The sequence below is a fragment of the Rutidosis leptorrhynchoides genome, chromosome 8, assembly GCF_046630445.1.
Source record: "Rutidosis leptorrhynchoides isolate AG116_Rl617_1_P2 chromosome 8, CSIRO_AGI_Rlap_v1, whole genome shotgun sequence".
Lineage (NCBI taxonomy): Eukaryota > Viridiplantae > Streptophyta > Magnoliopsida > Asterales > Asteraceae > Rutidosis > Rutidosis leptorrhynchoides.
In genome coordinates, this window is record NC_092340.1 from 14,603,740 (window position 1) to 14,631,454 (window position 27,715).

A 27,715-nucleotide genomic window follows, 5' to 3' on the forward strand; every position below is an offset into this window, starting at 1 on the left:
TCACCCGCATTTGATGATACCCGGAACGTAAGTCAATCTTTGAATAAACAGACGAGCCTTGTAGTTGATCAAATAAGTCGTCGATTCTCGGTAGTGGGTAGCGGTTCTTGATGGTAAGTTTGTTCAACTCTCGATAGTCGATACACAACCTGAATGTACCATCTTTCTTCTTGAAAAACAAAACAGGAGCTCCCCACGGTGATGTGCTTGGTCGAATGAAACCATGCTCTAAAAGTTCTTGTAATTGGCTTTGCAGTTCTTTCATCTCGTTGGGTGCGAGTCTGTAAGGAGCACGAGCTATTGGTGCAGCTCCTGGTACAAGATATATTTGAAATTCAACGGATCGATGTGGGGGTAATCCCGGTAATTCTTTCGAAAATACATCGGGAAATTCTTTTGCAACGGGAACATCATTGATGCTATTTTCTTCAGTTTGTACTTTCTCGACGTGCGCTAGAATAGCATAGCAACCTTTTCTTATTAGTTTTTGTGCCTTCAAATTACTAATAAGATGTAGCTTCGTGTTGCCTTTTTCTCCGTACACCATTAAGGGTTTTCCTTTTTCTCGTATAATGCGAATTGCATTTTTGTAACAAACGATCTCTGCTTTCACTTCTTTCAACCAGTCCATACCGATTATCACATCAAAACTCCCTATCTCTACTGGTATCAAGTCAATCTTAAATGTTTCGCTAACCAGTTTAATTTCTCGATTCCGACATATATTATCTGCTAAAATTAATTTACCATTTGCTAATTCGAGTAAAAATTTACTATCCAAAGGCGTCAATGGACAACTTAATTTAACACAAAAATCTCTACTCATATAGCTTCTATCCGCACCCGAATCAGATAAAACGTAAGCAGATTTATTGTCAATAAGAAACGTACCCGTAACAAGCTCCAGGTCTTCCTGTGCCTCTGCCGCATTAATATTGAAAACTCTTCCGCGGCCTTGTCCATTCGTGTTCTCCTGGTTCGGGCAATTTCTAATAATGTGGCCCGGTTTTCCACATTTATAACAAACTACATTGGCATAACTTACTCCGACACTACTTGCTCCGCCATTACTCGTTCCGACACCATTTGTTCCTTTCGTTCTGTTAATCCCTGGTCCGTAGACCTCACACTTCGCCGCGCTATGACCATTTCTTTTACACTTGTTGCAAAATTTGGTGCAGAACCCCGAGTGATACTTTTCACACCTTTGGCATAGCTGCTTCTGATTGTTGTTGTTGTTGCGGTTATTATTGTTGTTAAGATGATTGTTGTAGTTGATGTTGTTGTTGTTGTTATTGTTGTTGTTGTTGGGCCATTTGTTGTAGTTGCGATTGATGTTGCGATTGTTAGGATAGTTGTTGCGATTATTATTGTAATTATTGTTGTTGTTGTATTGGTGATTCTTATCACCGTTTTCCTCCCACTTTCTTTTGACTTGCTTCACATTGGCCTCTTCAGCAGTCTGTTCTTTAATTCTTTCTTCAATCTGGTTCACTAGTTTGTGAGCCATTCTACATGCCTGTTGTATGGAGGCGGGCTCGTGTGAACTTATATCTTCTTGGATTCTTTCCGGTAATCCTTTCACAAACGCGTCGATCTTCTCTTCCTCATCTTCGAACGCTCCCGGACACAATAGGCATAATTCTGTGAATCGTCTTTCGTACGTGGTAATATCAAATCCTTGGGTTCGTAACCCTCTAAGTTCTGTCTTGAGCTTATTGACCTCGGTTCTGGGACGGTACTTCTCGTTCATCAAGTGCTTGAATGCAGACCACTGTAGTGCGTAAGCATCATCTTGTCCCACTTGCTCTAGATAGGTATTCCACCATGTTAACGCAGAACCTGTGAAGGTATGCATAGCGTACTTCACTTTGTCCTCTTCAGTACACTTACTTATGGCAAACACCGATTCGACCTTCTCGGTCCACCGTTTCAATCCGATCGGTCCTTCGGTTCCATCAAATTCCAAAGGTTTGCAGGCAGGGAATTCTTTGTAGGTGCATCCTACACGATTTCCTGTACTGCTAGATCCAAGGTTATTGTTGGTATGTAGCGCGGCCTGTACTGCGGCTATGTTTGAAGCAAGAAAGGCACAAAATTCCTCTTCACTCATATTCAAGGTGTGTCGAGTAGTCGGTGCCATTTCCTTCAAAATAGTCAAATGAAACGAGTTAATCATATAGAATATCAAGAGTAGTCAATAGTATTTCGTAGCGTAATATGAACTTATTTATAAAAGCTCTTTCTTCATATTAGCATTTTATACTCTTTAATTTGAGTAGTACCTATCCGTTAAGTTCATACTTACTAGCTAACATACCATTTCAACTACTACAATTCTATATGAAAAACTAATCACACAAAAATATATATCATATTCAAACCTTTATACAATAACTTGCAAACTTACAATACCTCTATTTTACATATAGCATGAAATATAGCACATAAAACTTTGATACAAAGTAGTTGTGAAGATAATTCTAGTTAATAAATAAGGCGTTCAGCAAAGGCAACAAAGACACGTAATTCATACGTCCAGAAACAAGTCGTGCATTCTGGTTTTACTAATACCACTTCCCATCCTTGGTCTTGTGGAACGTAACCGCTGTGACCGATAGTATGACAACGTGTTGTAACGTCATCAAAAGGGTGAAGGTTACGTAATGACCAACAGTCTCATAATAACCTAAAAACCTCATTTCTTACCCCAATTACTGACTCCGTCACTTGTGGGAACGTTTTGTTTAATAGTTGTAGCCCGATGTTCTTTTTCTCATTTTGGTGAGAAGCGAACATTACTAACCCGTAAGCATAACATGCTTCTTTATGTTGCATGTTAGCCGCTTTTTCTAAATCATGAAGTCCTATATTCGGATACATTGAGTCAAAATAATTTCTTAACCCGTTGCGTAAAATAGCATTTGGGTTCCCCGCAATATATGCGTCAAAGTAAACACATCGTAACTTATGGGTTTCCCAATGTGATATCCCCCATCTTTCAAACGAAAGCCTTTTATAAACCAAGGCATTCTTGGAACGTTCTTCGAATGTCTTACAAACTGATTTTGTCATAAATAGTTGTGCCGAGGAATTCTGACCGACTCTAGACAAGATTTCATCAATCATGTCTTCGGGTAAGTCTTCTAAAATATTGGGTTGTCTATCCATTTTGTGTTTTTATACTATAAAATACAAGCAATTTTTACATATATCGTAAAGCATAAGCACACTATATTACATATATTACACCGCACAAATACAACTATCTTATTCCGACTCACTCGTTTTTTCATTTTCGAACTTGGTTCTTTTTGCTAAGTTTTTAGGGATATATGATGTTCTCCTAATACGAGCCGTCGTTTTCCACATTGGTCTAGAAAAACCTGGTGGTTTAGAGGTTCTCGGGTTATTGTTACAACTTAAGAAATACGGGTGTTGACGATACATATAAAGTTCATCGGGATTGGAATCAGATTTCTCTATTTTTATGCCCTTTCCCTTATTGTTCTCTTTTGCCTTTTTAAATTCAGTTGGGGTAATTTCTATAACATCATCGGCATCCTCGTCGGGATCCGATTCATCGGAGAATTGGTAATCCTCCCAATATTTTGCTTCCTTGGCGGAAACACCGTTGACCAAAATTAACCTTGGTCGGTTGGTTGAGGATTTTCTTTTACTTAACCGTTTTATTATTTCCCCCACCGGTTCTATTTCTTCTTCCGGTTCCTCCTCCTCCGGTTCTGATTCTTCTTCCGGTTCCGATTCTTCTTCCGGTTCCTCTTCGGGAACTTGTGAATCAGTCCACGAATCATTCCAAATTACATTTGACTCTTCATTATTATTAGGTGAGTCAATGGGACTTGTATTAGAGGTAGACATCTATCACATAATATCAAATACGTTAAGAGATTAATATATCACATAATATTCACATGTTAAAAATATATAGTTTCCAACAAAATTTGTTAAGCAATCATTTTTCAAGTAAACACGGTCGAAGTCCAGACTCACTAATGCATCCTAACAAACTCGATAAGACACACTAATGCAAAATTATGGTTCTCTAAGACCAACGCTTAGATAGCAACTGAAATGTCCCGTTCTTATTGATTAAAAACGTTCCATATTAATTGATTTCGTTGCGAGGTTTTGACCTCTATATGAGACGTTTTTTCAACGACTGCATTCATTTTTAAAACAAACCATAACCTTTATTTCATAAATAAAGGTTTAAAAAGCTTTACGTAGATTATCAAATAATGATAATCTAAAATATCCTGTTTACACACGACCATTATATAATGATTTACAATACAAATATGTTACATCAAAATCAGTTTCTTGAATGCGGTTTTTACATAATATCATACAAATATGGACTCCAAATCTTGTCCTTATTTTAGTATGCAACAGCGGAAGCTCTTAGTATTCACCTGAGAATAAACATGCTTTAAACGTCAACAAAAATGTTGGTGAGTTATAGGTTTAACCTATATATATCAAATCGTAACAATAGACCACAAGATTTCATATTTCAATACACATCCCATACATAGAGATAAAAATCATTCATATGGTGAACACCTGGTAACCGACATTAACAAGATGCATATATAAGAATATCCCCATCATTCCGGGACACCCTTCGGATATGATATAAATTTCGAAGTACTAAAGCATCCAGTACTTTGGATGGGGTTTGTTAGGCCCAATAGATCTATCTTTAGGATTCACGTCAATTAGGGTGTCTGTTCCCTAATTCTTAGATTACCAGACTTAATAAAAAGGGGCATATTCGATTTCGATAATTCAACCATAGAATGTAGTTTCACGTACTTGTGTCTATTTTGTAAATCATTTATAAAACTTGCATGTATTCTCATCCCAAAAATATTAGATTTTAAAGGTGGGACTATAACTCACCTTCACAGATTTTTACTTTGTCGGAAAGTAAGACTTGGCCACTGGTTGATTCACGAACCTATAACAATATATACATATATATCAAAGTATGTTCAAAATATATTTACAATACTTTTAATACATTTTGATGTTTTAAGTTTATTAAGTCAGCTGTCCTCGTTAGTAACCTACAACTAGTTGTCCACAGTTAGATGTACAGAAATAAATCGATAAATATTATCTTGAATCAATTCACGACCCAATGTATACGTATCTCAGTATTGATCACAACTCAAACTATATATATATTTTGGAATCAACCTCAACCCTGTATAGCTAACTCCAACATTCACATATAGAGTGTCTATGGTTGTTCCGCAATATATATATAGATGGGTCGACATGATAGGTCGAAACATTGTATACGTGTCTATGCTATCTCAAGATTACATAATATACAATATAAGTTGATTAGGTTATGGTTGGAATAGATTTATTACTAACTTTCACGTAGGTAAAATGAGTAGTTTTTATCAATCTTGTTTTACTAGCCATTTCTTCGTTTCTAATCCGTTTTGAGTGATTCCAGTAGTCACGGTTTCGTATTGAACTTAACTTTATGAATCTAAATAGAAAAAGTATAAGTTTATTGTCGAAAATACAAGTTACAAGTCGTTTTTGAAAGAGGTAGTCATTTCCGTCGAAAGAACGACATCTTGATGACCATTTTGAAAAACATACTTTCACTTTGAGTTTAACTATGATTTTTGGATATAGTTTCATGTTCATAAGAAAAATCATTTTTCCAAAATTATAGCTTTTAAATCAAAGTTCTTCTTAGCTTTTAATTATCCCAACCAAAACAGCCCCCGGTTTTACTACGACGGCGTATATCCAGTTTTATGGTGTTTATCGTATTTCCGGGTTTTAAATCATTAAGTTAGCATATCATATAGATATAGAACATGTGTTTAATTGATTTTAAAAGTCTAGTTAGAAGGATTAACTTTATTTGCGAACAAGTTTAGAATTAACTAAACTATGTTCTAGTGATTACAAGTTTATAACGTTGAATAAGGCAGCTTTTTATGTATGAATCAAATGATGTTATGAACATCATTACTACCTCAAGTTCCTTGGATAAACCTACTGGAAATGAGAAAAATGGATCTAGCTTCAAAGGATCCTTGGATGGCTTGAAAGTTCTTGAAACAGAATCATGACACGAAAACAATTTCAAGTAAGATTTCCACTCGAAATAAGATTGTTATAGTTATAGAAATTGAATTAAAGTTTGAATATGATTATTACCTTATATTAGAAAGATAACCTACTGTAAGTAACAAAGGTTTCTTGATCTTAGATGATTACTTGGAATGGATTTAGAAAACTTGGAAGTAAACTTGCAATCTTGGAAGTATTCTTGATTTTATGAAACTAGAACTTTTGGAATTTATGAAAAACACTTAGAACTTGAAGATAGAACTTGAGAGAGATCAATTAGATGAAGAAAATTGAATAATGAAAGTGTTTGTAGGTGTTTTTGGTCGTTGGTGTATGGATTAGATATAAAGGATATGAAATTTTGTTTTCATGTAAATAAGTCATGAATGATTACTCATATTTTTGTAATTTTATGAGATATTTCATGCTAGTTGCCAAATGATGGTTCCCACATGTGTTAGGTGACTCACATGGGCTGCTAAAAGCTGATCATTGGAGTGTATATACCAATAGTATATACATCTAAAAGCTGTGTATTGTACGAGTACGAATACGGGTGCATACGAGTAGATTTGTTGATGAAACTGAACGAGGATGTAATTGTAAGCATTTTTGTTAAGTAGAAGTATTTTAATAAGTTTCTTGAAGTCTTTCAAAAGTGTATGAATACATATTACACACGACCATTACATAATGGTTTACAATACAAATATGTTACATCGAAATCAGTTTCTTGAATGCAGTTTTTACACAATATCATACAAATATGGACTCCAAATCTTGTCCTTATTTTAGTATGCAACAGCGGAAGCTCTTAGTATTCACCTGAGAATAAACATGCTTTAAACGTCAACAAAAATGTTGGTGAGTTATAGGTTTAACCTATATATATCAAATCGTAACAATAGACCACAAGATTTCATATTTCAATACACATCCCATACATATAGATAAAAATCATTCATATGGTGAACACCTGGTAACCGACATTAGCAAGATGCATATATAAGAATATCCCCATCATTCCGGGACACCCTTCAGATATGATATAAATTTCGAAGTACTAAAGCATCCGGTACTTTGGATGGGGTTTGTTAGGCCCAATAGATCTATCTTTAGGATTCGCGTCAATTAGGGTGTCTGTTTCCTAATTCTTAGATTACCAGACTTAATAAAAAAGGGCATATTCGATTTCGATAATTCAACCATAGAATGTAGTTTCACGTACTTGTGTCTATTTTGTAAATCATTTATAAAACCTGCATGTATTCTCATCCCAAAAATATTAGATTTTAAAAGTGGGACTATAACTCACTTTCACAGATTTTTACTTTGTCGAGAAGTAAGACTTGGCCACTGGTTGATTCACGAACCTATAACAATATATACATATATATATATCAAAGTATGTTCAAAATATATTTACAATACTTTTAATACATTTTGATGTTTTAAGTTTATTAAGTCAGCTGTCCTCGTTAGTAACCTACAACTAGTTGTCCACAGTTAGATGTACAGAAATAAATCGATAAATATTATCTTGAATCAATCCACGACCCAATGTATATGTATCTCAGTATTGATCACAACTCAAACTATATATATATTTTGGAATCAACCTCAACCCTGTATAGCTAACTCCAACATTCACATATAGAGTGTCTATGATTGTTCCGCAATATATATATAGATGGGTCGACATGATAGGTCGAAACATTGTATACGTATCTATGATATCTCAAGATTACATAATATACAATATAAGTTGATTAGGTTATGGTTGGAATAGATTTATTACTAACTTTCACGTAGGTAAAATGAGTAGTTTTTATCAATCTTGTTTTACTCGCCATTTCTTCGTTTCTAATCAGTTTTATGGTGTTTATCGTGTTTTCGGGTTTTAAATCATTATGTTAGCATATCATATAGATATAGAACATGTGTTTAGTTGATTTTAAAAGTCTAGTTAGAAGGATTAACTTTATTTGCGAACAAGTTTAGAATTAACTAAACTATGTTCTAGTGATTACAAGTTTATAACATTGAATAAGACAGCTTTTTATGTATGAATCAAATGATGTTATGAACATCATTACTACCTCAAGTTCCTTGGATAAACCTACTGGAAATGAGAAAAATGGATCTAGCTTCAAAGGATCCTTGGATGGCTTGAAAGTTCTTGAAGCAGAATCATGACACGAAAACAATTTCAAGTAAGATTTCCACTCGAAATAAGATTGTTATAATTATAGAAATTGAATTAAAGTTTGAATATGATTATTACCATATATTAGAAAGATAACCTACTGTAAGTAACAATGGTTTCTTGATCTTGGATGATTACTTGGAAAGGATTTAGAAAACTTGGAAGTAAACTTGCAATCTTGGAAGTATTCTTGATTTTATGAAACTAGAACTTTTGGAATTTATGAAGAACACTTAGAACTTGAAGATAGAACTTGAGAGAGATCAATTAGATGAATAAAATTGAAGAATAAAAGTGTTTGTAGGTGTTTTTGGTCGTTGGTGTATGGATTAGATATAAAGGATATGAAATTTTGTTTTCATGTAAATAAGTCATGAATGATTACTCATATTTTTATAATTTTATGAGATATTTCATGCTAGTTGCCAAATGATGGTTCCCATATGTGTTAGGTGACTCACATGGGCTGCTAAGAGCTGATCATTGGAGTGTATATACCAATAGTACATACATCTAAAAGCTGTGTATTGTACGAGTACGAATACGGGTGCATACGAGTAGATTTGTTGATGAAACTGAACGAGGATGTAATTGTAAGCATTTTTGTTAAGTAGAAGTATTTTAATAAGTGTCTTGAAGTCTTTCAAAAGTGTATGAATACATATTAAAACACTACATGTATATACATTTTAACTAAGTCGTTAAGTCATCGTTAGTCGTTACATGTAAATGTTGTTTTGAAACCTTTAGGTTAACGATCTTGTTAAATGTTGTTAACCCAATGTTTATAATATCAAATGAGATTTTAAATTATTATATTATCATGATATTATGATGTACGAATATCTCTTAATATGATCTATATACATTAAATGTCGTTACAACGATAATCGTTACATATATGTCTCGTTCCAAAATCATTAAGTTAGTAGTCTTATTTTTACATATGTAGTTCATTGTTAATACACTTAATGATATATTTACTTATCATTTAACATAATTAACCAAGTGTATCAATATCTTAATATGATTCATATGTACCTAGTAAGATGTTATAACGATAATCGTTATATATATCGTTTTCGAGTTTCTTAATTTAATAGTCTCATTTTTATGTATATAACTCATTGTTAAAATACCTAATGAGATACATACTTATAATAAAATCATATTAACTATATATATAACCATATATATGTCATCGTATAGTTTTTACAAGTTTTATCGTTCGTGAATCACCGGTCAACTTGAGTGGTCATTTGTCTATATGAAACCTATTTCAATTAATCAAGTCTTAATAAGTTTGATTGCTTAACATGTTGGAAACACTTAATCATGTAAATATCAATTTCATTTAATATATATAAACATGGAAAAGTTCGGGTCACTACAGTAAATTTCTACTCATATTTGAAATTAAACAGTTTATGTTCTAAACGGTATTTATCTAAGTAACCTACTTGACTCGCTCCCAATTCCTTATTTTACGATTTCGGAACTTCTATATGAGTTACTGTAATGTAATCCCGGTCATTACATTACGCTATCTCACATTTCCATTCGACATAACTCCATAAGTTCAAGATGGCGTAATCAACTTAATTTAGTTAAATTTCGCGTCGCGTGTACGTATGTGATTCGTAGTATAATATTCAGTTCAAGTCCATATCATATGGGTATAGGGTGTATATGTACGTGATGTAATGTGTAGCCCTACATGTCGTATTGTGAAGCAAATAGTGCATGTATGGTGTATAAAAGTCATCCAAGACACATGGCTATAGACTAGACTTCACTAATGCGCCCTACGGTTAGACACACTAATGTATCCTAGTTCCCTATAGCCAAAGCTCTGATACCATCTTTAACACCCCGTCAAAAATCCCTTTAACGGAATGTTAACTCTAGTCCCAGTGCTTGGCTTGACTTCTACGTAACAACAATATTCTACAGCGGAAGCAATTAATACCTGAGAATAAAACACGCAAAATGGATCAACAACAATGTTGAGTGAATCTACAGGTTTTAGGTAAACAATACAGTATGTTTAAGAAATACATTTCGAAAACGGTTATTAGTGGAAGACCACCAAGGTTTGAACCAAAAAGTTAGACAACTCCGTGTCCCATTTCAAAAGTTTGTTGACACTACCATGTCCAGTTTCAATTATTTGTAGACAATACCATGTCAAGTTTCAAATATTCGTAGACAATACCATGTCAAGTTTTATCTCATTTGTTCGTAAACCACAGTTTTAAATAACGTTGTATAGTATCTAAAAAACAGTTATCAGAAATATAATTTAGTTTCCTTGACCACGAGATTTTACAAGTACAACTCCAAGTTGCGAAACGTTTGCATAATCTATGAGCACCTGAATACTAGCAATGACCCGAGTATAGAATCCACTATACCCGCCTTTACCTCATAAAAATGTTATACACATGTATGAATGTATTATGTTCAAAGTAAATGCACCACAGTTAATATTGTAGGGTGAGGTTGTCAACCTAACGGATCCGTCCATCTAAATTGTGCCTACACCGATGGTATTTAAAGTATTCAAGCTAGAGGCTTTGTGTACAAACTCAATATGCAGATATAGTACTCGTGTCAATACAAAAAGTATTTGATAATGTAAGTAAAACAGCGTGTATTCTCATTCCTGAAAACATGTAAAAAGCGGGACTGTAGACTCACCTTTGAATAAAGCTCGGATTGAAAAGTGGACAATTTACTTGTACGGTTTATAGCCAAGTAATGCAACCTAAGTATATGTATTTAGGTTGGTCAATAAATATGTCTTAAACAAGTGTGGTTTCATAGTATAAGTTGTCTTATTGCTCGAATCGACGCGTTTCAAAGTAGAAGTCAACATACAGTCAACTAATTCATGCAAGTCAAACAAAGTCAACCGAAGTCAAACCGAAAGTCAAACTTGGTCAAAGTAGTCAACTAAAGTCAACATCAGTAGGTTCATGTCAAATGTTGGTCAACATATCAAACCTAAGTCAAACAACACGTTTTAGATCATAATTGGTCAATTTCACAATTTCAGTTTATCGTTGTGCACAAAGTTCATGTACATGTAGCAAACTTAGCATATTATCTCATAGTAAAAAAATTCAAGTAAACATGGAAAACTCCAGATCATAAGTATACTCAAAATCGATTCCAAAAAGTCTGGCCATGGTCTCATACGATAATTAAAAGTTAGGAATCAGAAGGGGTAGATTTGGGGTTCACCAAGTCAGTTTCTGACCGCGCACTGATTTGGTTTTAGCTATAACTGGAGTTAGGAACATGCAATCGATACAAGACCAGTGGCCATAGTTCAAAAACAAGTTAAACTAACACATATCAAAAATCGAGCAATTTTGGTTTAGCCAATTTGTACAGTTTATTCATGCAAATTGAACATTCAGTTTTTCAGCTCAAATCAGAATTTACATAAAGTATGGCCCTATTGTGCCCAATGCATAAGGTTTCAGAGATTGACATAAGCTAACAATAAGTCACATATCATGTTAAAATTCATATTCCAGAAGGTTACATGCTCATTCAATAAACACAATCCACAGAGTATAAAACAGAGAGCAATTTACAGATTCGATTCTAGTTTCGCTAGTCACATTCGCACGCGATTAGCTGAAGATCTAGATACAATTAGCCTATGATATCTACATGAAAGATGAAGTACTTTTTGTGTAGATTTCAAATATTCAAAGCTTTAATCACAGAAGCTAACGCATTTTATCATACAAGGTCGTTTTCATGCAAGTACTGTATAAAACTACTTTTACACTAATTCAAGCATATCTCAGGTTTTACATAAGCAAATGACATGATATCCTAGTGTAAACTGAGTGTTTTTAAATTACCTATCCAATGGTATAAATTTCACAATCCAATTCGTGGTCTATCAAACCCAGATTTCTGATCAATCACAAAAACACAACGTTAATTTCAATTGGCCATAACTTGATCATCCGGAAATGAAATCAAGCGAATCCAAAGCCTAAAATCAATAGTTTTTTTGCAAGGAATCTAATTATAATATAATATCATACAATTGAAAATTTAAAATTACTGTACACATCAAATACAAATTCGGTTTTCGCATAAAACAATCAAGACGAGCAATTTATCGCATCTAGTATTCATCAAACATCAAGACTTGAGCAATAGACAACCTAATCCATGAAACCTTAATAACAATCTGATTTTAGAGATTAGAGTTTATGTGTTTATACCTTTGATCACAAAATGTTTATACAAACGCGTAGAGAACGATGCAAGCAACAATATTGATCAAAGAAGCAAAAACAAGAGATCAAAACTTGATGGAGAATTGTAGGGATGAAGGTATGGGATTATTTTGTGTGTATGGGGCTGCAATCATGGAGCAAGAATGATAGGAAAAAGAATGGGATATGTTCTCTTGTTACTTAGAAATTAAGAGAATATAGTTAGTGTCCTAAACAACCAAAAGTCAACAAACATGGGCCTAAACTAATAGTCAACATGCATTGGCTACTCATGGGACCAAAGATGATGAGGTATGAGGTCATGGCCATGTGGCCTCGGGCTCGGGTCTCGGGCTCGTTTTGTGTAAAAGCTCGTTCGCGCGTGGTTCGTTTCGAGTGCCATTAACCGTGCCGAATCTCCGGAACATTAACTAGTCGTTGAAACAAAATCACCGTGTTTAATTCATTAAGTAAATAATAAATTAAATTTCTTTCATAAGTTCAATAATTATTAAGAATAATTATTCTATCGTTTTTCTGAGTTTCGTTAACTGAAAAGTTTTCTAGGCGATTAACTTTAATCGTATCGTTTCTAGTTTAATATGTCAACCGAATTAAGTTCACTAATTAATATAACATATTAATTCAAGTAATCCACTAAGGATCAAGTATGCATTTAATTACTTTAAATACGAAAAAGTTTCACGTAGCCACTGTTAACTATTCTGGAAAAAAAATTGGCGTATGAAAATTGTATGATTTAACTAACGATCGTCAAGTATTTAACGGAAGTTTTAACGGAAAAACTCGGGTTGTTACAAGATAAGTACGAGAAAAATGGGATGTTACAAGTTACCAGAGAGCTCAATCTTATAGAATATTTTGATAAACGTTTCTGGATGAAACAACTGAAATCTTGTGATCCACCTTTATATACAGATTATGCGCAACATTAAAACTATGAACTCACCAACCTTTGTGTTGACACTTTTAAGCATGTTTATTCTCAAGTTCCTAGAAGTCTTCCGCTATTTGCTTATACATTATACAAGCTATGTGCATGGAGTCATACATGCTTTATTCGAGAAAACTTTGCATTCACAAAATCATCACCATGTATCTTATTTTGACTGCATTGTCAACGGATGTAGTATTGTAAACTATTATTTACGGTGATTGTCTATGTGTAGAAATCATCAGATGTCAAAGACCTTGGAATTAGATATTCATTTATGGTGTGCCTTTTCAAAAGAGTGCAATGTTTACAAAACGTATCATATAAAGGTCATAACCTCACTATGAAATCAATGAATGATGTATTCGTCTAAATGGATTTGGACGGGTCATCACAGTTGGCATCAGAGCTTGAGGTCATAGGGAACCAGAATTTGTATTAGTGTGTTTAACTTGTAATTGTTAGGATGCATTAGTGAGTCTGGACTATGACCGTATCTGTTTTTACCGAGTTTTGCTTACCATTTATTGTCGGAAATTACTTGCTTATCATTCCTAAGTCTAGACATGTCTTACTGCATTTACTGCATAGATAGTGTATCGACAAAATTCATATCTTAGCGTATCTGTTACTTTAAACTTTTCCTGACATCTTCCGAAAATACCTCAGTGATTTATGGAATTTTGGTATTATATATACATGTTTAAATTATGTATTGAAGAGTACCAATATAAATTCTATAATCTATTTCATATCAAAAATCATCTCTCTAATTATACAAGATGGATCCCATATCTAGTTCAAATTCCTTAAACTCCAACAGCTATTCCGATATGGATATTCACCTGAACTCCGAAGACAGTGTAACCGGAATGGATCAACCAATTAGCCATCACCTATTCTGGATGAATTGGGGATGGGTTCATAGACTACTTAGTCATTGGAGACAAGAAGAAGGTGATCCCTTCCATCCACCACATTCCCCTCTTGGCGAATAACCTGAAGCACTTACCGGCGAACCTGTTCGTAATACCATTTTCTCTCTCATCTCCAGAGTATCTCGTCATGATTATATACTATCACAAATTCTGGATCTTATTCATCCGCTCGTCCAAACCGCCAATCATCCCGGTGTAGTAGAAGAAGTCAACGAGCTTCGCGCTCGGGTAGTGACTTTGGAGAATACGGTGCAAAGATTACAAGCACCAGCAGCATCATCGGCATCAACAGTACCACCATCATCAACACCAACAGTACCATTACCACCACCAACAACATCCACATCCCATGATCCAACATCACAAAATGCCCCACGAACATCAACGTCATACGCACCATAGATACCAAGGAATACCAACAATAACAAACGATGAAGTATTGATTCATAACTTCATCGAAGAAATATTCTGTAGAGAATATGTAGTTTCTAAAAGTTTTAGAGATTACTTATTCTAGTTCTAATTGTAAACCTGATGAGTGAGCGAATAGAAATGATGAAATAAAACCCTGATCGGAATGGTGCACGATTTACAAGCTAGATCTATTTTACCAGCAGCATCAACAGTACCGTCAGCATCACCAGCACCATCAGTACCATCTGCATCGTCAGCATCAGCAGCATCTACAATATCACAAGCTCCGTCAGATCCATAATCATCGCAAACATCATCACTAATCAACAACGCGTATATCGTATCAATGAGTTATGAAGTATTAACTCATTCCCTCTGAAGAAATTATATGTATATTTTATATATATATGAATTTTAAGATCAAAACAAATCTTTTCGTACTAAGCTATTGTGACGATCGCTCCAAATCCATATGGACAAACACGTCATTCATCGATTTCATTGCGAGGTATTTGACCTCTATATGATACATTTTGTAAACATTGCATTCTTTTGAAAAGGCTCACCATAAATGAATATTTAAATCAAAGGTTTTCGATATCTGATGATTTCTACATATAGACAATCACCGTAAATAATAGTTTACAATTGTACTTCCGTTGACAATGCAGTCAAAATAAGATACATGGTGATGATTTGGTGAATGAAACGTTTCCTTGAAAAATATGCCATGTAAGACTCCATGCACATAGCTTGTCTAACATATAAGCAAACAGCAGAAGACTTCTAGGGAACCTGAGAATAAACATGCTAACAAGTATCAACACAAAGGTTGGTGAGTTCATATTTTTAATGTTTTGCATAATCTGTACATAAAGGTGGATTACAAGATTTCAGTTGTTTCATCCAGAAACGTTTATCAAAATATTCTACAAGATTGAGCACCCTGGTAACTAAACTTTAACGTTATAATAAGTACCCCTGTTTTAACATACATGCAACCAACATGTACAATACACGCAAACCAACGTGTACTAACCTCAAATTGCATACGTCTGTTTTATAGTTCAGGCTAGAGTTTCTATACCTAGAACAGACGGGGATGTCAAGCCCTATGGATCCATATACTACTACTCGCGCCCACCAGTTCTTATAACCGGCAGTTACTAGTTACCAAAGCTAATGGATTTTCGGTTCAAACTCAGTGTAGAATTTAGTATGTACTTGTATCCATTGCGTTTAAAATAAAGTGCATGTATTCTCAGCCCAAAAATATAGATTTCAAAAGCAATTAAAAAGGGAGCAAATGAAACTCACCTTAGCAGCATATAAAGTCATTCACCAAAATGTGACTGAAACTCGGATTACCAAATAACCGTAGATCTCAACCTAGAGAACATATGTTGGTCAATAAATGTCTATTAAGCTAGGTCAGGTCATAGTGTATCACAATCCTAATGCTCGAGATCGACATACAAAAGTTATCCAAAGTTGTTTCAAAAAGTCAATTTTGACAGTTGTTTAACAAAACGAGACGTGTCTTATATAAGGATTCATTTACTCTGCTGGTAATATTCAAAAATCCACTTTATCAATCTTATTAACAAGTTGTTTAAATATCAATTGCAGATTCAAAAGCAATTTCAGTTAACGTTAATCATAATTCAGTTGATCATAACTTTTAATTCGTTCACCGAAATTACACGATTTCTAAATGAAAAGTTATTGATTTTTCGCCAGCTTTCCAACAACATGCATATCATATACCTTTTATCAGTAATATTTGTATTTAATTCGTGATTCATTATAAACTGTTTAACGATGAAATTTAGCATACAAGCATACATAAACATATATTTACTCGAGCACTAGACATGGATACACAATTAATATATAAAAGATAAGATATGAATGCTCACGTATCAATATTGTGATTCAATATTGCAGGAAAGCACGTAGACGCAACAGAGATGATAAACACTAGGTTTGATTTGCCAATAATACCCACGTACATTACCCATAACCTCCATAGCTATAACCCATAATTTCCTTAGCTCTATCCCGCTCGAAAACATATTTTGAAAGTGACACGCTCATGACCTCGCCGTAGTATTTTATGTATAAATAATAATACTCATACTACTAATAATAAGATTAATAATAATATTAATCTTTAATAATAATAATAATAATAATAATAATAATAATAATAATAATAATAATAATAATAATAATAATAATAATAATATAAATATAATAATAAATATAATTAATAATATGTTACAGAGTAATATTGTTATATGTATGTGTAAACCGAGCCACAGATCGAGCAATTTATAGTACTTGGCCTATCCCTGGTTGCCATGCGATCGTATGGCTTTCCAGGCTTATACCCATGCGATCGCATGGGTGAGTTTTACAGCTCACATTATTTTAACTTTTTTATTTGTCGACATATTAAATAAATATAAATATAATTTATATAATTTATATAATTAATTATATATTATATTAAATTCACGTGCATAGTTGACTTGTAATTTTTGTTCCGATAAGTCGTACGTCATCACTCGACTTATGTACCGGTTCCGGTTTTTCGAATGTCCCTTCGTACGCTGAGAAAACTTGTATTTTTCGTTTCGTGAGTCGTACCTTTGTCAAAAATTAGACTTAAATTATCCATAAACTATACCACTCGAGATGTAACTTATACATTTGAGTGTTTTGGTCATTTATTTCTATAAATCATCGTCTCGTAGTATATACATATACATATATACATTTTCATTTTGAAATAGTGTTTTACTGTAGCAAAGTTTTTTACTGTAGCAAATAGTGATTTTCGAAAACACTGTAGCTTTTCGGGTACTGTAGCAATTCGAAAATACTGTAGCAAATTAGTGTTTTACTGGTTCATCTTAAACGTTTTAGTTAGGGAGGTGATCCGTACACCACCTCTATTTTGCCATACACCACTAAATAAATTTTTTGGACATTTTTACCCTTCATTTTGTTCACCACCAACTCCCCTTAACTTCTCAAAGGAAGGGTAAAACTGTCTAAATAATTGTTTTGGTGGTGTAAGGCAAAAAAGGTGGTGTACGGATCAACTCCCTTTTAGTTAACTTATCTAAATATTAATCAGATAATCAAACCAATAAGGTTAATGCACAGTATCATTTTCATAACACTTTGTTACGTTTTCAAGTTATAGTATATATATGTATCTATTTACATATAATTGTTCGCGAATCGTTGAGAAAAATCGAAGGGTATTTGAATAGTTTAAAATTTTGAGATTCAACTTCATAGACTTTGCTTATCGTGTCGAAAACGTTAAAGATTAAGTTTAAATTTGGTCAGAAATTTCCGGGTCATCACAGCTATTACGTGTGAATCTTAACTACTCGATTAGTTCATGTTATTAATATGATATGATGTACATCCTTCGTTAATGACTTAACAATCGTTAACTATAATCTCTGCTTCGACTTAATAGATTCCATTTCATAATAAATCAAGTGTAGTATTCAAATACATGTTTGATTTTACACTTTCATTTTCGATGTACTTGAAACTTTCCAGAAAACATCATTCGTACCTTGCGAAGTTAGCAAGAGTTCCATAAGCACCAACATGATTCACTGAGGAAATATCAACAAAACAGAATAACGAAGTATTGATTACATTAGTGAAATACTCCGCAAAGATTATGAAATCTTTAATGTTTTAGAGAGCATTCACTTCTAATCCAGCCAAAAATCAAATGAGCTTAATATGATATTAACTCATTAAATCTGTATTACATCTGAAGAACATATACATACATATATTTTCATAAAGACTGTAATAAAATTCTTTGGTACAAAATATTACTTGTGAAACTTTTAACGGGTAGGTAATACCCGAAAGATATATAAATTCACACTTAATATGTTACATTCTTCGATTCTGATTCAGCAAATCATCAACTATACTCACTACTTTCACAACGATATACATTCTTTCCTAGAAATCAACACAACCATTCGCATCCAAATTGATTACATATTTTGATTTTGAAAAATCAGAATACAAGCCAAGATTTAACAGAAAGCGTCACTCTTAGATTCTTACATCTTTCAAATGCCATACTTTGAATTCAAAATTGTACTAGAACATCATATGTATACATATAACATTCATCTCTTAGAATTATGAGCTTTCATTCTGAAATTCTAAAAAACAACCAGTCTACGAATCAATACTCTGAATGTTGAAAAAGTTGATGAAGCAGCAAAAACTGTAAATGACTTTAACAGTTGAAAGTTTGATGATAAAGAATAGTGTGTTGGCAAAGCTCAGAAAAGTTGGAACTGGAAAACAGATTGAGCAAACCATGAAGGAGGCTGTGGACAAATCACAAAGACTAAACCTGCCTTCAAAGAATCCAAATGATTCAGTATCTGCTGAAGTCATTAACGAATACCTTGCTCCTGACTCTAAACCTTTACGGACAAATCTTCTTTATCATCTTTTGATATTAAAAATTCTAAGATATCATCGTATCTTTCATATAAATATCCTCGATATTTCTAAAGATATTTTCATAATTATCCTTATCTGAAATCATTTATCTCCTCGCGTTATCTGTATTACATCATAAAGGAAACTGTTTAGTTTCTATATTCTGTAAACCTTCGAGTTTAAATTATGAATGTTTTGAAGAAGTGTTGGGAACTGAAGCATGAGTTAGTATAATATAATGACACTTGATCAACGTGATTATATTACAGTAAGTCATGCTGAGTTTCTAAATGGAACGTGATGGTTCACAGACCATATCGTTATCATGTGCCATGTTACACGACTCTTACATTCTACCTCATCTCCAAACATATTAAGAACATATCTTCTTGATAGTTCTATTTTTCCGGATATTCTGGTAATTTGACAAGTCAAGATCGTGTCATTACAATTTCCTTCTTAGAACATTAATTATGTTCATTCCGAAATTAATATATACGTATTCTGGACCATTATTCGCTTGACTTGAAGTCGGGAAGAAGAAAACAAAAGCATGAAGCTCCGAAATGGAAATGGGAGTATAAATCGCAGTAAATAGAAGAGAGCATTAACTACGGACGACAATGATTATAGAAGACAGAAGCAGAGATTTCGAAATATAAAGGAAGATATAAAGCCCAACGACAATCCAGAAATTATAAACCATATATATCGATGCATATAGCAATATAAAGACACGGGAGAACTAAAAACACTATAAAACCAAGAGTATAGTAGAAGTAAATAGATTCTTTCGGCGGCAGATGAAAAAGAAGGATGACAGATATGAAAGTTAGGAGTATATCAAAAATTAGAACCGGATGGAGCATATTTTAAAATATGTATTGAGGGAGAAAGAATAGAAGGTATGAGCTGTGGAAATAAGGAAACAAAGAAGGTGGATTTATAGTAAAATACCCGACAGAGCAATCAAAAAAGCTGATCGCATTTAAAGCGGATCCTAATTTCCTTGATTACCGATGAATCAAATCTTATTACAAGGATTTTCTCCAAATCTCTTGAACTCTGGAAATCAATCCTATCTACGTCAAAAGATATGACGAATCTACACTTACCCATTTCACTCTTTATTGATAGCTTCACTCGTACTCTTCACATAAATGAATTGTTTTATCCAAATTACTCGTTGATGATAAAACTCTAATTTTCAGCTTGTATGCGTCATGAAAACATACTTATTGTCATCCATGACCATCCCAACCAAATTTCGAGACGAAATTTCTTTAACGGGTAGGTACTGTGACAACCCGGAAATTTTTGACCAAATTTAAACTTTATCTTTAAATGATTTAATGTTTCTGACACGATAAGCAAAGTCTGTAATGTTGAAATATAATTATTTTTGAAAAACTAAAATATAATATTATTAAATAAATATTTCAATTCTATATAATATGTACAAAATCATATTTTTCTTTGAGAATATATATATATATATATATATATATATATATATATATATATATATATATATATATATATATATATATATATATTTTGCAAAGTGATTGGATATAATAATAACTAGATACAAAACGTTTTGATTTAAATTATCATATGTAAATATAACAAGACGTCGATTTATAGAAGCAAATGACCAAAACATTCAAATGTATAAGTTACATTTCATGGAGTATAATTATTGATGAAATAAATCTAATTATTGATAAATGTACGTGTCGCGAAATGTAAAGTACAAGTTTTCGAAGCGTACGAAAATGCGTTCGAAAAACCGGAACCGGTACTTAAGTCAAGGGTCAACGTACAACACATCGGTGTAAAAATTACAAATCAACTATGTACGATAATATAATATAATATTTAATTAATTTTAATGATTAAATATATTATTTATTAAATAATATATATAATATTACATACATATTATGTCGACAGCGTGAATTTAGGAATGATTAGCTGTATGAAGGTCTCATGTAATCGCATGAGTCCTCCTCACAACTCTCATGCGATCGCATGAGGGGGTAGGTGAGGCCAAATTCTTTAAAAGGCGAACGAATTCAGTTTTGTGATTCATTTTTTTCATCCATCTATCCACTGATACTCCATAAATGTTTATTATTTATATTATTATTATTATTATTATTATTATTATTATTATTATTATTATTAAGATTAATATTATTATTATTAATCTTATTATTATTAGAAGTAGTAGTATTATTATAGTATTATTATACATAAAATACTACGATGAGGTCATGGACATATTATTTCAAACGGGCTTTTCGAGCGGGATAGAGCTAAGGAAATTATGGGTTATAGCTATGGAGGTTATGGGTATTGTTCGGGGGTATTGCTCGTGAGGTCAAACTAGTGTTTATCATCTCCGTCGCGTCTACGTACTTTCCTGCAATATTGAACCACAATATTGATACGTGAGCATTCATATCTTATCTTTTATATATTAATAGTGTATCCATGTCTAGTGCTCGAGTATATATGTTTATGCATGCTTGTATGCTTAGTTTTGTCGTTAGATAGTTTATGATGAATCACGAATTTGATACATATGCTACTGATATAAAGTATATGATATGCATGTTTTTGGAAAGCTGGCGAAAAATTATTAACTTTTCATTTAGAAATCGCGTGATTTCGATGAACGGATTAAAAGATATGGTCAACTGAATTATGATTAACATTAATTGAAATTGTTTTTGAATCTGCAATTGATATTAAAACAACTTGTTTATAAGATTGATAAATTGGATTTTTAGATATTACTAATCGAGTAAATGAATTTATATATAAGGCACGTCTCGTTTTGTTGAACAATTGTCAAAGTTGACTGTCTTATCATGTTTTAAAGCTTTATAAACACTATAATCTGATTTTACAAGTATTGGAAAGCTATGTGAAATAATAAAATATTTTCGATTGCCATGATAATTCAAATATAATATAGCTCCTGAGATAAATAATATTTTGAGTTTGATAAACTATAAATTCGTTCAATTATCAAGACTTATACTATGATAATAAACATGTATAGATTTAAAGATCATATTGGGTCAGGTTGACTTTTGAGATGATTTTTTGTTAACTTTTTCATGTCGGTCTCGAGCATTAGGATTGTGATACACTATGACCCGAGCTAGCTTGTTAGACATGTATTGACCAACATATGTTCTCTAGGTTGAGATCTACGGTTATTTTGCATTCCGAGTTTCGGTCACATTTCGGTGAATGACCTTATGTGCTGCTAAAGTGAGTTTCATATGCTCCCTTTTTAATTGCTTTTGCAATCTATATTTTTGGGCTGAGAATACATGCACTTTATTTTGAACGCAATGGATACAAGTACATACTAAATTCTACACTGAGTTTGAACCGAAAATCCCTTAGCTTTGGTAACTAGTAACTGCCAGTTATAAGAACCGGTGGGCGCGAGTAGTTGTATATGGATCCATAGGGCTTGACATCCCCCGTCTGTTCCAGGTATAGAAACCCTAGCCTGAACTATAAAACAGACGTATGCTATTTGAGTTTAGTACACGTTGGTTTGCGTGTATTGTACATGTTGGTTGCATGTATGTTAAAACAGGGGTACTTATTATATAGACGTTAAAGTTTAGTTACCAGGGAGCTCAATCTTGTAGAATATTTTGATAAATGTTTCTGGATGAAACAACTGAAATCTTGTGATCCACCTTTATATACAGATTATGCGCAACATTAAAACTATGAACTCACCAACTTTTGTGTTGACACTTTTAAGCATGTTTATTCTCAGGTTCCTAGAAGTCTTCCGCTGTTTGCTTATACGTTATACAAGCTATGTGCATGGAGTCATACATGCTTTATTCGAGAAAACTTTGCATTCACAAAATCATCACCATGTATCTTATTTTGACTGCATTGTCAACGGATGTAGTATTGTAAACTATTATTTACGGTGATTGTCTATATGTATAAATCATCAGATGTCAAATACCTTGGAATTAAATATTCATTTATGGTGTGCCTTTTCAAAAGAATACAATGTTTACAAAACGTATCATATAAAGGTCATAACCTCACTATGAAATCAATGAATGATGTATTCGTCCAAATGGATTTGGACGGGTCATCACGGTATGCGAAGATGAAAGATTTCTAGAAGATGGAGTTTTTTGAAAAAGGATGAACAACAATAAGAGGGAGAAGATGCAGCGTTATATCTTTAAGAAAGATGAAGGGGTAGCCGTCAAATCAAACTGCAGAGCACCCTTGGTAACCTTAACCTATTGGACGATCGTACCCCTGGCAGCAAGGCACAAAAGATTCCCTCATTAAGGGTACAATAGTAATTTCGGGGACAAGAGTCTTAACCGGTGCAGTTAAATGTCAAATCACAGCAGCAAAAGTAATTATTACTAATTTTAACTTAACGATGATTATATATCGCTATTAATGCTTCGTAAAATTAAACTGGGGGGCTTGATAGTGTACCCAACCTCCAGCTCGTTTACCAGCTTCGCAGTTTGCTTCGGAGGATTTGGCCACAATACACGGTACGAAGGAAACTTTGGCTACAATGAACGAGGTCCTGAAATCAGAGCAATAATAGTGATCTTAGAGCCCATAAAACCTCGGTCGATTATAAAGTCAAGCTAGCGGAACTATTTCTAGATCGGCTGCACTCTTGTACAACAAAGGAAAGGGACAAGGTTACTTTCCTCTGCAGGTTTATGAAAAGGGAAAGGTCAACTAGTATTCCAAAACCATTGGGAACTAGCGAGCTGGTATAGAAAACCGCTCCAACCCACTTATAAATAGAATAGAATGCAGGATACATTCCACATTCAACATTCGCACACATAATAACACATCATGTTATACCATTTACTTCAGTGGCGTAAAACAATCACTTGATTGTTACCTTTGGGGAATCGCCAGCGAACAAAGCTAAAACCATAATCACTCAACCTATCTCAGTGACTTGAATATCCCCATAACAATACTAGTCGCCGGTTATTGTACAAACACTTACCGACCAGAACAAATTGATTGAGAGTTTGGGCTGCTCAATTTCTCATAAATGGGCTAGAACTCATTTTCAGCTGGACTTGCTAAAATGCACTCGTGGGCTTATCACATAACTAATTCAGTGATACACTCGTAGAAAGCCTTATGGAAGACTAATAACCTCCAGAACAACCAAGAGAAATCACTACAAAGAAGACAAAACCCCTTCGAATATCACTTGAACAAACCCTAACCCGAAATACGAGAACCATCTGGTTCTGTTCGGTTAGTTTAACAAGTTTTACACTTTTAGTGCCTGCAATTTCAGGTTATTTACTTATTCAGTCCCTGTTTGAATCTCCTTAGCCGGCGGATAGCTTGTTATTTCCCAGTTACTCTTCATGGTATAGGAATTTTACAAAATCAACGGCTTAAAATATTGGGATATTACATAACTGGGAAGCTACCAGTCATCACGGAGGGCATCTGGATCATCTCGATTATACACTAAGAGTGTGTTAAGAAAGGTTAGTTTGGTAATACCCTTGTTTTGTTTTTAACTATTTTTGCTCTATTTTTTTAACGGCCTATTTTTGCTCTATTAATGTTTAATTTTATGATAAGGGTGGTAACTCACTTTATTTTACTGTGAATATTGAAGAATGGTGAATGAGATTGGTAGTTTTGATGAAAAAAATATGTAAGTATGTGATATATGGTAGAAGTAAAGAATATGTTGGTGCCAAGTTGGTTGTGAATTTACAATGTAATTTTGAACTTTTATGGTCATAATTGACTTCAAAAGTCAAGGGGAGTGTCTTCCTAAGTTTTGGTCATATAGTTTGCTGCAGTTGCGACTTGACTGAATTTAATATATGATAGTTAATAGTTAATACCAAGCAAAATTAAGTTTCGGGTAATTTAAATTAGCTCAACTTTTAAAATGGAGGGCTGATTGGCTTTGTTGATGTTAAAATGATTAGAAAAACATAAGCTGAAAACTCTGTTTAGTGTTTACATGAATACTGTATATTGGAGTGGCGTTTTGTGAATATAACAAATTCTGAAAATGTACGTAAAATTAAGGACTCGTCAATAAATATATGCCGAGTTAGTGTTAATTGAACTATAAGGATGACATTTATATCTTATTTTTGTTTCGCATAGCAATAAAATCTTTAATTCCGTACGGCTTATCTTTTATAGTACTCCCACTAAATCCTATCTTAGTTTTTTTCCTTGTTTTCATCGGCATCCATAGAAAGGCCGACTTGAATTTATTGATGCCTTGTATTTGTATTCTAATCACTTAACGTTACAAAAACCCGACATAAATTCTCCACAATTGTCAAGAAATCTGTAAATCACTTTACCAGATCAATGACTAAATAATGAACATTACGGCTAATATTTTAACATTCTGTATCGAGCAGCATTAATGACTATACTAATTATATACTCCTTAAACAGATAGAATATATAAGCTAACAGTGTGATACAATGATGTCATCTTGTTTAAGGACTACGTCATGTTATGTCATTGACTTTTATTTGCGTAGGATCTGTGGTTCTATGTTTGTGTGACATAACGTTGGTATTAGATGTCATGCATCCTTGTAGAATCTCGTTAGACTTGACAAATGATTTAGCCCTCCAATCGACATCTGGTAGAGAATATACAGAGGTGTAAGCAGTTTAATCAAAGCCTATAATGCAATTGTGAATTAAAGCGAAAAATACGTGTAATAAGAGAAAATTAAAAAGTCAGGGTTAATAAGTTGACTTCAAAAGTCAAAGGAATATCTTCTTCAGTTTTGGTTGGGTATTTGTGACTTGAATTAATTTAGAATGATTAGTAATAAAGAAATCAGATATAGGCTGCTGGTAAATTGAATTGTCTCAACTTGTAGAATGGAGGGCTGATTGGCTTTGTTGATGTTAAAACGATTAGAAGAACATAAGCTGAAAGCTCTGTTTACTTGGAAACTATATTTTGGAGTGGCGTTTTGTGAAAAGAAAAACATCTAGAATTAATGTACGTTAATTTGAAACTCTACATTTCAAATATATGTACACTATTGTAGCTGACTTGCATAACATGTTTCAAACATATGAAATGTTTAGGTCTGTCACTTTCATAAATATCGTGAAAGCAACGCAGTTACCTAGCTATTAACATAAGGTTTAAAACCATATGATTTACCACCATGAAAGATTGAGGAATTTTGTGCTTCACATGCTTCCTTTATCACTCTTGTATGCTGGCTTTTGATGGCCATCTAAAATCTTGAAATATCTGTAGCTCTCTTATACCTATTTTATTTGTGTAGGATTTGTGGTTCTATGTTTACTTGACATGAGGATGGTACTCTGATATCGTGCATCGTTGTAGAATCTCGTTAGACAGAACAAATGATTTGGCCCTGCAATCGACATCTGGTATAGAATACACAGAGGTGTATGGAGATCAAAACTCGTTTAGAGACAGATGTCATAAGCTTGTAGATTTCTAGATTTTAAGAATTGCAATTGTGGCGATAGATAGAAAAATTGTTTCTTGTTATATATATATATATATATATATATATATATATATATATATATATATATATATATATATATATATATATATATTGTATTAATTTAATGATTTATACTGTTAGATACTTTAGAAGGTAAAAAGTACTAATTTTGTTATCTATTACAGATTGGTAATAGACATTCAGAATTGATAAATCCTACAGTATAACTTAAGTGAAGTTAAAGCAAGAAATGCATTTTGAAAGGGAAATTAAAACTCACGGTTAATATGTAAAGATTGATTATCCCTTATATGGTTATGCATGTTAATCAACTTTACAAGAGTTTTAATATAGATTATGATTATGATCATCCCTTGTAATTTTTTAAGATGTGCTTTATGGTCCCCAGTGGGTTTTTATTTTTTTAGTGCAAAAAGTTTGGATTTTTTTCATTTTGCCCCCGGTGAATTTTTTTTTTTTGCCCAAAAATATCCACATTTTGCCACCAAAATCTCCAGATTTTGCCCAAAAGCCTTTATATTTTACTCAAAAACCTCCACACCTTGCCCAAAAGCCCCCATATTTTGCCCAAAAAAATTTGCTACTATTTAAAAAAAAAAATTCGCTCCCGGTGAAAAAGTTTTTTGGTTCCGCCACTGTCAGATCAGATCTGATTCAGATGCTTCTATGTTTTCTATTGATGATGATTAACTGATAAAAATACCAGGGGGTAATGTGACTGTTATTATTTAATTGTCAATTTTGTAGTT

The 27,715-nt window shown here is 33.2% G+C and overlaps 1 protein-coding gene across 1 annotated transcript in view; it reads left to right on the forward strand.

The window, feature by feature from the left end:
- The window catches only part of LOC139863182 (uncharacterized), a 105,615-nt gene extending 78,679 nt beyond the window's left edge, over positions 1-26,936 (forward strand). The window contains exons 2-3 of the mRNA XM_071851830.1: positions 25,983-26,109; positions 26,816-26,936. Of these exons, the coding sequence (XP_071707931.1) occupies positions 25,983-26,109; positions 26,816-26,936 (248 nt within the window). The remainder of the gene's footprint in view (positions 1-25,982; positions 26,110-26,815) is intronic.
- Positions 26,937-27,715: the final 779 nt, after the last annotated feature.